Source organism: Enhydra lutris, unplaced genomic scaffold (assembly GCF_002288905.1).
Source record: "Enhydra lutris kenyoni isolate GAN:26980312 unplaced genomic scaffold, ASM228890v2 scaffoldscaffold6, whole genome shotgun sequence".
In the NCBI taxonomy this organism is placed as follows: Eukaryota; Metazoa; Chordata; class Mammalia; order Carnivora; family Mustelidae; genus Enhydra; species Enhydra lutris.
In genome coordinates this window covers 28840411-28854557 of record NW_019154090.1, presented here as the reverse complement: position 1 = coordinate 28854557, position 14147 = coordinate 28840411, and the positions used below count along the sequence as shown (strand labels likewise).

At 56.5% G+C, this 14147-nt stretch overlaps 1 protein-coding gene across 1 annotated transcript in view; it reads right to left on the bottom strand.

The window, feature by feature from the left end:
* LOC111141777 (early B-cell factor 4) overlaps positions 1-10809 on the bottom strand; it is a 56961-nt gene extending 46152 nt beyond the window's left edge. The window contains exons 1-2 of the mRNA XM_022494584.1: positions 10673-10809; positions 53-209 (exon numbers count right to left, since the gene is read on the bottom strand). Coding sequence (XP_022350292.1) covers positions 53-209; positions 10673-10809 — 294 coding nt within the window. The remainder of the gene's footprint in view (positions 1-52; positions 210-10672) is intronic.
* Positions 10810-14147: the final 3338 nt, after the last annotated feature.

Genomic DNA, 14147 nt, shown 5'->3' with positions numbered 1-14147 from the left:
CCACCCCTTTCCTCCCCCCTGCTCTGGTGCTGTGAGCCCACGAGCCTCTCACTCGGTCCTTTTCCACGAAATCGATGAAGGCCGTGCGCTCCACCTCCACAGGCTGCCCCTGCCGGTCATACATGGCCAGCACGAAGTGGAAGAAGTTGGATTTCCTGAGGTTGGAGGGTGGCTGCTTCTCAAAATGTGCGCGGGCCAGGCCCACACCGCTGTGAGGAGGAAAGGGGCTGCCAAACCACCGGACACGCTCGGGGGGTTGGGGGACGGGGAGAAAGACCCCAGCACCTCCACCAGGTTTTGGGGGAGGCTGGTCAGGGTACCGTCCTGCCGCAGCAAGAGTCTAGACCAGAAATCAGTTGGGCTGGGGCCCTTCCATCCCTGCCCAGGATATCAATTCCAGACACGGCTCCCCAGACTGACGTCACCCTTGCCTGCTCCCTTGGGAACAAGGGGCAGAGTGGGCAGCTGCCGAGACACTCACCCCTGCCAGGCCCCCTCCCAAGCTTTTCCCTGGGCCCCACATTTTGAAAGGCTGATCTATCTCTAAAATCAAAGGTATGGACCGCCCATCTAACTGACCAGAGGCTCCTGTGACTGCCCTTTAGAGCATCAGGGGGCAACTAGGAGGTTCTGGACCAAATGTCCCACATGGTACCCCAGCCCACGACTGTGTTCGTGAGCCTGTGGCATCATCTGGGAGATGATGGTGATGTCCCTCAGGCTCTCAGAGACATTAAACTGGCTCAGGGCCATTGCTCTGCCCAGCCCGGACCCTAGGCTATGTTTGAAGGCAGAGGGTGCACCCCTCAGGAGTACAGGGACCAGCCTTCACAGGGTGGGAAAGATATACCCTGGCTCCCTTGGGCAGGAGCACCCTTTGGTCTAGCCTCGCTAAGAGCTGTCTCCTGGCTCATCAGAAATGACTCCTAGAAGGGGTGTCCTGCTGATTCAGACAGTGGAGCATGGGACTCTTGATCTCGGGGTTGTGGGTTTGAGCCCTATGTTGGGTGTAGAGATTACCTAAAAATAAAATCTTAGGAAAAAAAAAAAAAGGAAAGAAAAAGAAATGATTCTTACAAGCCAGGGCCAGGCAAGAGCAGGAGGAGAAAAACAAAGGTCCCATTCCCCAAATACTTCCTCAGCCCCAGCGATGTACCAAGTCTCGGACCCAAGGCACTAAGTGGGGCTAGAATTAAATGCCTGGAAGGGAGGGAAGACAGATACAGAAGGCTATGACACAAGACAAACAAACAAACAACAAACAAACAAACAAACAAACAAAACAACTCTAGAAACAAAGGAAGAAAAAAGTGAATTCTTTCTGTGAGAAATGAGGTTCAGAAGCCTTCGTGGAGCTGGTAGCTTTCCCCCTGGTTCTTGAGGAATGAATGGGAGCTCAACAGTTAGAACAGGGAAAGGGGCAGAACAAAGAGCATGAGGAATGGCTGTACATGTGAAGGTTGGTGTGGCTGGACCATGGATTCTAGAAAGTTAAGTGAAGAGAAGAAAAGGTTGTATTGGAAGTGCCAAGTCTGGAGAGACACAAAAACCAGGTCCTGAGTTTAGACTGTTTCCTCTGGGCCAAGGTCTTGAAAAGACGGTTCCTCAGGTTTCTCATGGCTTTAGACCCTCCCTCTACAAAAGGCAACTATGGCCACCGTTGCTGGGAAATGAGGCTTCACAGCATGTGCAAGTGTGTGTAGGGGGCCCTGGGACACCCTCCAAGAGTAGACCCTCCATAACTTCATTCAGGTTGGTTCTCCTCATGTGTGGTAGCCAAGATGGCACTCCATGAGCCCCACTTCCTGGTATTTCTGCTGTTGTGTAGTGCCCACCCAGACTGTATCAGGGTTGGTCTGTGCGGCCAATAGAATGTGGCACAAGTGATGGCAGATGATTCCAAGGTTTGGTCATAAAAGACATGGTGGCTTCTGCCTTGTTCTATTGGATCAGCCCCCAGGGACAAAGCTGGCTGCCATGTTGTGAGGACACTCGAGCAGCCCTGTGGAGGGTCTCTGTGGAGAAGAACCAAGCTCTCCTGCCCACAGCCAGCACTTAGCTTGCCAGCTGTATGAATGAGCTACCTTGGAAGAAGATCAGCCCCAGCGACACCTTCAGATGACTGCAGCCTCAGGAGAAGCACGAGCTGCTCCCTCACTTCTGACTCTGAGAAACTATGTGAGGCAATGTGCGTTTGTTGTTTGACACTCCTGAATTTTTAGCTTTTTCTTTTTCTTTTTTTTGCACCAATTTTGCTGAGGGATAAGTCTTGAGCAATACAATGAAAGGCCACCAGAAGGTTCTGAGGCCCGGTAGGGCTTAGAAGATGCTACCCATGGGGAGGGTGCAGTAGGGTGGGAAAGCGAGAAACCCCTGCAGGGATGCAGAGGAGAGCATGAGGATGGCACAGCTGCCTTGAACCATTCAGACCAGAGTCCCATCAGGGACATGCCATTGTGGAAACATCCGCCATATGCATCACTCCTTAATGCTGTTCTTATAATTTTAAATCAACTTACTCTTACTCTGCTTCATGCAAAAACCATAATGACTGGGCTATCCTGGCTTGAGACGCTTGTGTTTTTACTGGTACATCTTACAGTAAATACATAAACATTCAAAGAACAATTGTTCCACCTCCTTAAGCCTGCTTGGGAGCCTTGCTGGTCCTGGTGAAATGCTGATTTCAGGACTGGGTGATGGGTCTTGCTGGTCTCTGATCAAGAGAAGTTGGAGGGGACCACGGTCACCTTCTCTCTTCCCCACCAAAAGTTCTTTCTACAGGTGCCCCTTTCTCCCTCCAGCTTCCCACCTCCTCTGCCCTCTTCTCCCCTCCCCCTTAGGGCAAGAAGTCCTTTCAAGTCCAAGTCTTGACCCTCCAGCTTCCCTTTTGCCAAGAGGCAGGGAAGCCCGAAGAGCTTTGATCACAGCAGGTCCCTGATTACTGCTGATGAATATGCTAATGAGGCAGCAATCCTGACTCCTCCTTCTGGCCCCAGGACCAGTTTGGGGGGAAGGGGGAGAGAAGCTCGATCGGTCAGGTTCCAGGACCACCTGAGGGGAGAAAAGGCGGAAGGGGGTGGGCTCATGGAGCCCTCCCAGATCTCTCACTCTGCCCTTTATTCCATCAGCTAGACTAGGAGAGGTGCCTGGAAGGCTCTCAGATGGCAGGGCTGGAGGGTACAGAGAAAGGGGCCTTCACAGGGGAGGGGTCGATGCGGAGCAACAACCCAATCCCCTACACCACTCTATACACCCTTCCTTCACAGACATCCCTGGACTTCCAGGCCAAGAGTAAATTAGTGATGCTGGCAGGAGTTCCCTCTCTCAACCATCCCTCTTGGCAAATATCAGTCTGTCCTGGGTCCTGGCTGCCTGCCAGCTCCTGCCAGGCTTCTAAGGACCAGACCTGGGGAGTCTGGCCCAGGTCCCAAGCTGAACTCCCTCCACAGGGCTGCCCTCCATACAAGAGGGGATTCCTGGGGGGAGAGGTCAGGAAACCCAGGGAGAGGAAAGAGGGCAGGTACCGCTGCCTGCTGCCTGGGGCCTGTGGACCAGTATCCAGTGCTGCTGGCCGGGGGATGGGAGGGGGCTGCATTGCCTCACATGCCTGTCCCACCCCAAAGCCGGAGGGTTGGGGGAAGCTCATTCTGCTTCTTCTAAGGCAGCCCGGCATTGGCATCATCCTGTTTTCCCCCCACCTTGCTGAGTGGGTCTGAGGCACCCTCATCCTCTGGGGCTCACACCCATCCAGGCAAAACAACAGGACAGGTGGCTAGCTTCCAGCTTCCAGACAGGGTTACCATAAAGATCAAGGACAGAACAATATGAGTATTACAGCTCCAGCTTCCCCCCACCAAACCACAAGACCAGGAGAGGACTGCAGAGTGGGCAAGACCCAGGGCACACCCAGGGCTGCTCCTGGTCTGTGACTGTCTCCAGTCTCCCCTGTTCATACTCCTGCTGGACCAGTGAGAGAGGCTCAAGGTGAAATAGAAAAGTTTTGCTTTGGAAAATCATTATCGTATTTCCTGCGAACAAGAGACGGAAGACGGACAATGACAGAAGGATCAGGACCTCAGCAAGAATGTGGGGGTAGCTCTGGACTGTCCCTTCCTTGTCCTGGTTCCCCCGTGCGCCTCCACCCCCACCGTGCAGTAGGGGACCAATCTGCATGCCTAAATAAAGGACAAGGCCCAGAGGAGAGGGTTGGGGAGGGGAGAGACTTCAGCTCCTCTCCCCCTTGGGAAGAGCTGATGCTCTTGTAATGAGAAAACAAACCAGGATTAAAGAACAGAAAGAAAGAGAGAGAGAGATACACGCAGACAGCTCAGAAAATGGACACAGGGGACGCCCAGAGGTCAGAGAGCCCCTGCTGGGTGCAGACGTGTGGGAGGCGGGAGGTGTGGCTGCTGTCGGCTCTCACGGCTCTCACGCTAGCTTAGAGACAGAGAGATGTGGATGAAGGCCGGTGTCTCTGATTCTGCAGACTCCCACTGGGCCATAGGGAGCAAGTGCAAGGATGTCTATGGATAAGAATCCCTTATCTAAAAGGAAAAAGGGAAGCAGGAGTAGAGTCCCGGAAGTCTGGAGATGCAAGGGTTCAAATGCAAACAGTTTAAGTGGGAAGTGATTCCAGCAAACACAGGGCTGGGGTTGGGGAATGAGAAAGAGAAGGAGAGGCACTCCGTAAAAGGGTGCCGCAAGTCACCACTGTGAGCCACTGCAGCTTCTCAGTCCTGCTGGGAGCTCTGGAAACAGTCTAGAATAGAGCAGGTGCTTTGGAGGAGGGAGCTGGGGTAGTTATCCACCAACTTCAGTTAGTCATTGGTGGAAGGCGGGTGGCGGGCTGGGGGGGGGAGGTCCTGGGAAGTCATTTCTCAGGTACACCTGGCCCTGTGTGCAAGTGAGCAGAGCAGGCTCCGGCAGCCTAAGGTAGTCTCCAGAACCAGGTGCTGGCAGCAGAAGCAGACCTTTCATCAAGGTGGCGGGGTACCAACCACCAGCCATCCAGAGGCCTGTGGTGTGTTAGAAGCCGGTAAGACTACAGCCCAAGGGACGGACTGCAACTTGGCAGACAGGTATAAGAATGGCTTCACCAGTGCTGTGAAGTGTGTAAACCTGGCGATTCACAGACCTGTACCCCTGGGGATAAAAATATATTATATGTTTATAAAAAATAAAATTAAAAAAAAAAAGTTCTACCACCTTACAATATTACCAATATTTAATGGGAGTATCTATAGACATAACTACTAGATATAAAATTTTGGCCTATCTTTTAAGGGAAAATTAGTTTTTGCATGAACTTTTTTTTTTTAAGATTTTATTTATTTATTTGACAGACAGAGATCACAAGTAGGCAGAGAGGCAGGCAGAGAGAGAGAGAGAGGAGGAAGCAGGCTCCCTGCGGAGCAGGGAGCCCGATGTGGGGCTCGATTCCAGGACCCTGGGATCATGGCCTGAGCCAAAGGCAGAGGCTTTAACCCACTGAGCCACCCAGGCTCCCCGCATGAACTTTTTATTTAGTATGCTTTTCAATTAAATGTGAGATTGACCAAAAAAAAAAAAAAAAAAAAAAAAAAGAATGGCTTCACCAGGTATATGAGTTGCTGGGGCCTATAATTCAGAGACATCTCGTTCCCTTAGCATCACTAGAGCACGAAGCATGCCACACAGATGCCTTTCTCAGATAAAGCCAGCTGAATGGCGAGAAACACCACATTCATCACTTTTGTGAGGTTCCAAAAAGAATTACACATCTCTTGGCTTTCTTAAAAAGATTGTTTTCAACAAAATGCTCAAAACAGTTTCCTATCCACTCTGGAGTGTGCCAAGGGCGGGGCATTTGCTCTTGTACTAAAGAACCCAGACACAGGAGGGGAAAGCGCTCATTTTCATATTTCTACCATGGCCCGCTCACCCGCTTCCCATCTTCTGTTCTGGAATGGCCCGTGAGTTAAAAGGCGACAGTGGCAGGTGAGCGTCGGTGTGCGCAGCTACTTTATGGTCTGAGGACACGTGCTTTGTAGCAAGCGTGGGTGTGCATAGGCTTCTGGAGTACGGTGCTGGGAATCCAGGTTAAAGTTGACAACAAGGACAAACCTGACCTTCCCGGCCGGGGCCATCAGGTGGCCTGTGTCTGGGGGATGTGGGTGGGGACATGCTGGGGGCTGCAGGGTTGTCTGGCTGCTATTGTGGGGGTCCCAGTGGTCCCTGGAGATGCTCCTTCCCAGGGCAGGGCAGGACCCACCAGAGCAGCTGCAGGACCCTGCCACGGGGTTCTAGTATGGAGAGCACTGCACCACTCAACTCTGTCCTCACGAGGTCACTTGGGGCTCTTTACATGCCTGACTATATGCTTATAAAAAATACAAATAATTTAAAACAAGCATCCCAAGTCCCTCAGAGGACCAGTGGCCCAGGCTGGAGTTTTGCCTCCCCCCAAAGGCATCCTTGGACCTTCTCCCTTCCCATTAGCCCCCCACTGACCTAACTCTTATCTGCCTTATAGCCCAAGTTTCTGAGCAGTGCCTTGGCTTGGACCTGATCTGCCTGGGAATCTGGGATGCTGGGGAAATGGGGACAAGCCCTAAGGTCATCCGCAGTGGGGGGGAGGCTCCCCCAAGAGGTAGAAGGAACAAAAAGCATATGTCTCCCGCATCTCATCCCTTGTCTCGCCTTTCCCTAAAATTTCTGCTAATAATTGCAGCCCTATCCCAGCCCACTACATAGGTCTCTTTTATCTCTGTGTCCGCTATTCCTCCAAGTGTCCCACTGGCCCTGCTCCCCGCAGGCCTCCCCTGGGCCCCTGGGACTGCTGGGAGCCATCAAACTGGGCCTGACCTTCCTGGCCCCAGCCAAGATCCATTGGCCTAACCCTGCCCAGCCCAACAGGCCCAGACCCTAGTTGTGCTACAGACCAGGAAGATAAAAGCAGCAACCCACTGGGGCACACCCACATTGACCATGTGGGCAGAGAGAGGAACTGGAGGCTCTGAATCTGTGTCTGGAGGGGTCTGCGGGAGGCGAGGCTTTGGGCTGCTTCATATTCCGTACTTCCGCTGCTGGCCAGTGGGTAGGCTCACCTGCCACAGGAAGTTATCTCAGCCACCCAGGCACCCCCAGTGGGGTGGGGGAAGGGAACGGATCTCACTAGCTAGCTCTCCCACCCTTCTTCTTGCCTTCCATTCCACCTAAAGCTTGCCCACTCTGCTTCTCTCTGCCCACCCCCTCGCCACCCACCCACAGGCCTGCCTGCCAGGTCCCAGGCTGAGGAGCGGCTATTAATTATTAAAGCAAACAAAAGCATTTCCTAGCAGGGAGGCTAGCGTGCAGCTGCTTACAGGAAAGGCAGCCCAGCTGGCTTTCTCAGGGCCTGCCTGTGTGCTGGGACCTGCTGGAGGGAGAGGGCGGGTTTGGGTCCTGCAGGGGTCTCCCTGGCCAGGAATCCCATCAGGAGAGGAGAGTTGCTTCTGGGCTGAGCACCCCAGCAAGAAGAACACGGGCTGGGGCTGGCATGGGGTCCTTGTTTAGAGCTCCCCACTGGGAAGATCCTGCCAGCCCTGGAGGTGCCAGACTTCCCTTCCCTCCCCTCTTGCCTCCAGGGCAAGGGCATGGAGCCCCTCTCTTCCCCTACCCTTCTTTTGCTCAGAACTTCCCTTCCTGTTGGCAGAGCCCCCCTCACTGATCTTGGCAGGTTTGGGGCCGTCTCCTCCATCTCCACCTTCTGTAAAACTTGGCGTCATAAAGCTGGAAAGCAGTCGCCACCCAGTATCTTGTTCCTGGAGTCAGGTAGATGCTGAAGACCACCAACATAGGGAGGGGAGCCCAACAAAAAGGGATCTGGGAACTTAACATGCACTCCTATTTCCTTCAGCAGATACTCATTGCCCCCCTCTCTGCTGACTGCTCTAGCCTGTCCTGGTGCTGGGGACACAAGGACGAATAAGCCCCCATCCTTGCCCTAAAGAAAGGCACAGGCTAGCGGGGCACTGCTGATTCTGGGCTGTGGCCAGGATCCTTAGGCAGCGCTGAGAACTGTTCCTGAGGTCCAGGTGGGAGGGCACACATACAGAAGGTGTTAGGGTACAGTGGGTCCCCAAGACTGTAAGACTTTATTCAGTGGGTAGGTGGGTTCTGGGGCCAACAAGAGGCATTGTTAGATGCCAAGTATTGTGCCAATGGCTAGAGGGAGTTTGGGATTAGACAATTGTAAGCCCTGAGTGCTGAATATCTGGGAGGAAGGAGGGGTGACTGAAGTTTTTAATCAGAGAAGGACATGATCAGAGAAGAGTTCTTCAAAAATATTGCTCTGGTCCCCCTGGGACATGGCAGATGGTTTTGGGGGAGAGGTGAGAGCCTGGGGCTGGGGCAGTGGGATAGCAGGCTGCAGTGGTAAACGGGGATAGATTAACCTTCAAGCCAGGGAGGAAAGAGGTGAAGGACAGGGGTGAGCCATTGTTAAAAGTTGACCTCAGACATGAAGAAACATCTAGGAGCCTTGACCATCAGGGGGCTGTGGGGCAAGGCATCAAAGATGACTGTCAGATCCCAAGCAGGCTTGGGGAAGAGCGCTCCTGGGCAAATTTCCCAAAGGTGACAGGGACAGAAGTCAGGTAGAGGTTGAAGAGGGAGGTAGGGATGGGGAAAGGAATGTTTGTTGCTGCTGTTTCAGGATGGAAAGACCTGAGCCGAGGAGGACCGGCTGGACTGACCGGGGATCAAGACACAAATGGGAGATACAATGGGCCACTTTGGGAAGAATGAGGAGAAAGGATTAGCCTGCTCTTCAGTGGAAGGAGATGGTCCAGAGTCAACCAAAGGGGGCGGGGGTGTGTTCCCAATCTGTGTTCTGAGGCAGAGAAGTCTCTTGACTTGCAAATAAGAAGCCCAGGCCTGAAGAAATGCCCCTCTTCCAACTGGGGAAGTCTTCTGAGTCCCAGCGATGTGGTCCCCAGGACTCAGATGGGACATCTCAATGACACTCAAGAACCCCCTCCTCCACGTGCAGACAACACTGCTGATGGTCAGATCCTCTGGGAAAGGGACCCATCCCCACACTTCTGAACCCATACAGGCTACAAGAGCACCACCTCCTTCGTATCTGCTCCCCCCTCATCAAACCTGCTGGCTTGACACAGGGACAGAGGGTCTGGTCAGAGAGAAACAGGAACCCTAAGCCTCAGGGGTCCCCCTGGAACTCTTCACCCACTCTTACAAGGAGCTCTCACCACAGCTGGTGGTGGACAAAATGACGGAGCCCCCATTAAGGAACAGACCATCTCAAATTAAATACAAAAACAGAACCAACAGAAAATCTGGCAGGATACAGAATTGTTTGCACAGCCCAGTAAAAAACCCACGTGAATAGGAAAAAGGATGGGAAGGAAATACACTAAAGTGTTGACAGTAGTTGTATCAGAAAGGTAGAATTTTGTTTCTTGCTTACCAATTTTTCTGGAATATACTTATATCATGAGTAAAACTATGTAAATTAATTCATAGCAAGCCCCTCTTCTCTTGAAGAGATGAGCTCCAGGAAGAACCGCCCAGCATTCCCTTCTGACAGTCATCAAAGGACAGGAGTGCAGAAACAGGTTTGGCTGGCGCAGGAAACAAGATGTGTGTCTGTTAAGGGCTGAGGTTGGACTTGGACTAGAAGCCACCACTGAGGAACAGGCCCAGGATGGGAATGTTGGGCCCATGTGTCCAGGTGACCCTCCTGCAGAATCCCTTCAGACTGCTGCTCCAGCAGCGGCTCAGACCTTGGGGAAGCCCAGTTCCCAGGTCCCCAGGGGTCTGCAGAGTCTGCAGCACCTTAGTCTTAACCACTGAGAACTCCAGTAGGATATCTGACTCACCCCGCCCCCAATACCAGCACCCCACGACCGCTCACAAGTAGGGGCACAAAAAAGTCCATGGTCAGGTGCTGTGGGGGCAGGCCAACAAACCATTTAAACTTCCTCTCCAACCCAGGAGTCCATTCCCTATCCAGGCCCTCTGCCCAGACTCCTGCAAAGGCGTTGGCATGGATGCCGGGCTCCCAGGGACCCTCTGCCTCCTCCAGGGCCCCCCAGGAAACCACTTTGTGGAGAGGCGGGGCCTGAGCGCCGGGCCTGAGCCCCAATCATTCCAGCCAAGGCGACTGTCCAGCTCGCCTGTTCCCCACTCTTCAGCCCCCAGCCTCTTCTCTGGCTCCACACGCACCCCTCCTTCAACTCTGAGGGGCGTGGGAAAGCAGAAAGGGGGCTGGTTTTTGTGCCTTTCCTGGCAGAGAGCCTCGAATTGGACCAGGAGAGGCACTGGGACTGCCCACGAAGGAGGGGTTGCCTGTTACTTGACGGCCGGTGGCTGTGGGTCATGGTTCAGGGACTGCGGGCAGCGAGGACACCTTTTACTCTAGAGTCATGGACCGCCGGGCCCCCTGAGCGACAGTTAGAAATCAGAAATCAGAGCTGGGACAGCGGCAGAGGCGGCAGAAGCCCCGCCCCGGCCCGCCCCAGAGCCTCAGGAGCAAGCAGAGGCGCTCGGGGCAGGTGGGCGGGAGAGCTTGCCGCGAGTGTCCAGAGTTAGGGTTCCCCCACCCCTCGCCCCAGCAGCTCAGCAGGCTGCGCGAAGGTGGCGCGGAGTCGTCCAACCCGAGCGCGCCGGATCGCGTCCAAGCGCTTACCTCTGCGCCGCGGTGCTGGCGTCCAGGATGCCCGCGCCCTGCATCCAGGAGCGCACAGAGCCCAAGCCGGCGGGCAGCAGCGGCTCCTCCTTCAGGTTCAGCCCGCCGCGGGGCAGAGTGTCCTGCGCGGGGAACATAAGGGCGCGCGGTCGGTGGGCGCCCCCGCCTCCGGGAATGCGGTCCCGCCGAGGCTGCGGGCGGCTCGGCTCAGCCAGACCCGACGGCAGCGGGCGCCTCCAGGAGCGCAGCGCAGCACCGGGTCCCCGCGTCTCAGTGCGCGCCCGCCTCCCGGGCGCTCCCTCGGAGAAAGCGGGTCCGCGAGCGCCGGCGCTGTTCCCTCCCCTCCCGGGGCGCGGGGCGGGGAGATGGAGGGATTCCCCCGCGGCCTGAGCGCCGGCGGGCGGACTGCGAGCGCGGCGGGGAGGGCGGGAGCGGAGCCGGCACCCGGTCCGCACGGAGGCGCCCCAGAGGCGCGCTCTGGCGGCTGCCCAGGGCCGCGGTCGTCGGAGGGGGGGGCCCGAGCGCCCCGGGAGCTGCCTCCGGCGAGGCGGGGGCGCGGGGCTGCCCGCCCTTTCCCCCTCGCCCCCCCCCCCAACCTCCCGCCCGCCCGCGGCGCCGGCGCGGGGCGCTGATTACCATCCGGGAGGCGGAGGCTGCGGGCGCGGAGCTCCGCGGCGGCGGCGACAGCGGTGGCAACGGCGGCAGGAGCAGCAGCAGCCGCGCGTCCCGGGGAAAGGCAGGGGCAGCGCCGGGCCAGCAGACGCCGCCGCCGCCGGAGCCCCGCGTGCCCCGGCGCCCCGGCCCTGCCGCAGCCCCGGGCGGCAGCACCTGGAGCAGCAGCAGCAGCAACCCGGCCGACTCCCCCCGGGGCCCGGTTCCCGCGCCGCCCCGCCGCGGCCGCCGCCGGCCGCCGCTCCCCGGGGCCTGGCCGCGGGCCCGGGCCATCCCGCCGCCGCCGCCGCCGCCGCCGCCGCCGCTCCCGGGGGAGCGGGAGTCGAAGGGAGGGAGCGCGGGCGGGAGGAGGGATGGCGGGAGCGGGCGGGCCCAGGGGACTGGGGGCCGGGGGAGGCGGGGGCGGGGCGGCGCGGCCGGCCGAGGGGCGGCCGGGGACGTGACATCATCGGGGGAGGAGCGGCGGGGCCCGGGCAGCCGCGGCGGGGCGGATCCTGGCGAGTCGGTCGCTGGGGCTGGGGGCTGCGGCCTGACCGAGGCCGCGGGGAGGAGCTGGAGGGACCCTCGGGCCCTGGGAGGCCCGGGCAGGGGGCAGCCAGGGCTGCGCTGAGAGGGAGCCGCGCCAAAGCCGAAGGAGCGCGCCACGCCGCGCTCAGAAACCTCCGCAGCCTCGGGGTCGCGGTGGGACAGAACTCGGGCTTCTGGCCTCACCTCCCTCTCCCAAGTACCCGCCAGATTCCCCACGCTGACACCCTGTGCCTGCAGTTGCTGCTCATGTTGACGCCTCCAAGCTTTTACTCTTGATGTTCTTTGCTTGCCCTTACTGTCCTTGCATTTCCCCCTGGCGAACCTGACCTCGCCTTAACCTCAGCCTAGGACTCAAAGCTCCCTCTCTCGGAGCCTGGGCCCCAGACGGCTGAGCGGCCTTCCTCAGCCCCTTCCCCGGGTTGTCTAAACCCAAAGCATTTTCATTTCCAGTCTGTGCCTTTCTGAAACCTCTTGATTTCTGATCGCAAGTTAGACACTTAGGGCTCAGAGTTAGGACTGGGAGCCCAACGCACTTCCTCTTTCTCCCCAGCACCTTCCTTCGCAGATTTGCAGATTTCATTCCTTTTTTTTTTTCTTTAAAGTTTCTGGCACAGAAATCATCTCACCCTTGTTCCTAGGGCAGAGCTGTGTGTGCCCGTCACCTCACATTCTGGCTTGATGTGTCCAGGCCAAGCTTTGAAAAAGCCAGAATGAGTCCAGTACTTTCCTGCAGAACAGCACAGGGGTGGTGGGCCATGCCTGCCGCTTGCTCTCTCAGATAACCCTGGAATAACACTTTCTTGCCCCAGCTGACTCCTATCCTCTGTTGGAGGGTCTCTAAGTGTGCAGTTGGTGGTCCACCCCACACTGACCTAGATAGGGAGCCCCGGGGGCACTGCCATGCCTCCTATCATCCCAGAGGCTCCCCTACCTTCTCTCCTGACTTCTTTCCTCTTTGCCATCCCTCCTTCTCCATGTCCGCCTTCCCATTACCTGCAGGGGCTGTGACTCCCATCCAGACTTCTCCAAGTGTCAGCTTTTACCCTGGGTGAGATTATCAAAGGTAGGTCTCTCCTTAAGGTGAATTCTTCTGCCAGGCTCTTTCTCCACCTCCTTATTTGACTCTAGATCCTTGCTCCTCTCAGTGGGGTCCTGGACCACCAGCAGCAGATCTACCTGGGAGCTTGTTAGAAATGCAGGGTCGGGTGGTGCGCCTAGATGGCTCAGTGGGTTAAGCCTCTGCCTTCAGCTCCGGTTTTGGTCTCAGGGTCCTGGGACCGAGCCCCATATTGGGCTCTCTGCTCAGCGTGGAGTCTGCTTCCCTCCCCCACCCCGCTTTCTCTGCCTGCCTCTCTGCCTGCTTGTGATCTCTGTCTGTCAAATAAATAAATAAAATCTTAAAAAAAAAAAAAAAAAGAAATACAGGGTCCCAGGTTCTACCCAGGCCTGCTGAATCAGAACCCAATTTTAACAAGATCCCAGGGCATTCATGTACACTTACATTTGGGAAGTGTTGCTTTAGAGACCTTCCCCTGCCCCAGTGTTCCATATTTGCTTCTCCCCTCTCTCCAACCCTCAAACATACCTCTCGCTCTCGAAATTTCCAGCAGACAGCCTACCTCTTACTTAATGGAGAGGGCCCGGGGAACGGTGGCAAGATCCCGCTGTCTCTCTCAGCCGTTCGTGGTTTCCATCCATTCTCAGTCTCATCGCCCATTCTATTCTTTCCTTGGACCCCCACTAAACATGCAGGCTCAGGGACCTCTTTACTAAGTCCCAGCTTCTGCATCTCCTGACGTTGCCCCATCTGATCTGTTTGTATCTTGGTCTTCCTTTCCTCAGCTCAGACCTCCCCATTCTTAAAAGAACCCTCCCCTTGTCCCCGCCTCCTCCTTTGACTTGTGCCCCTCCTATTTTTGAGAGTCCCCAGGAGCACTCCACCAAGGATGCCCTGCCAGCCCCCATCAGGCCACTCCCGGAGCCCTAATGGTCTGGCTCCCTTCCAGCTCTGCCGCTGTGTGCACTGCACTCAGGCCTCAGGCTCTCTGACTCCCTGCAGCCCTGGGCTCTCCAGCCCTCCTCCTTCCCACACACACCCCAGGGAAAGCCATCCTGAGGACCAGAGCTCTCTGCCTCTCTTGCTCCTATGAGTGCCCCAGGCTGCTGGGCCATGCTTCCTTCTTCCTTCTCCCCCCCAGAGAGCTCATGCTGGTCCGCAGCCTCAGAGGCCGTCTTGGGGATACGATCTCCTAGTGCGGGCCTCCATCCTGTTTCT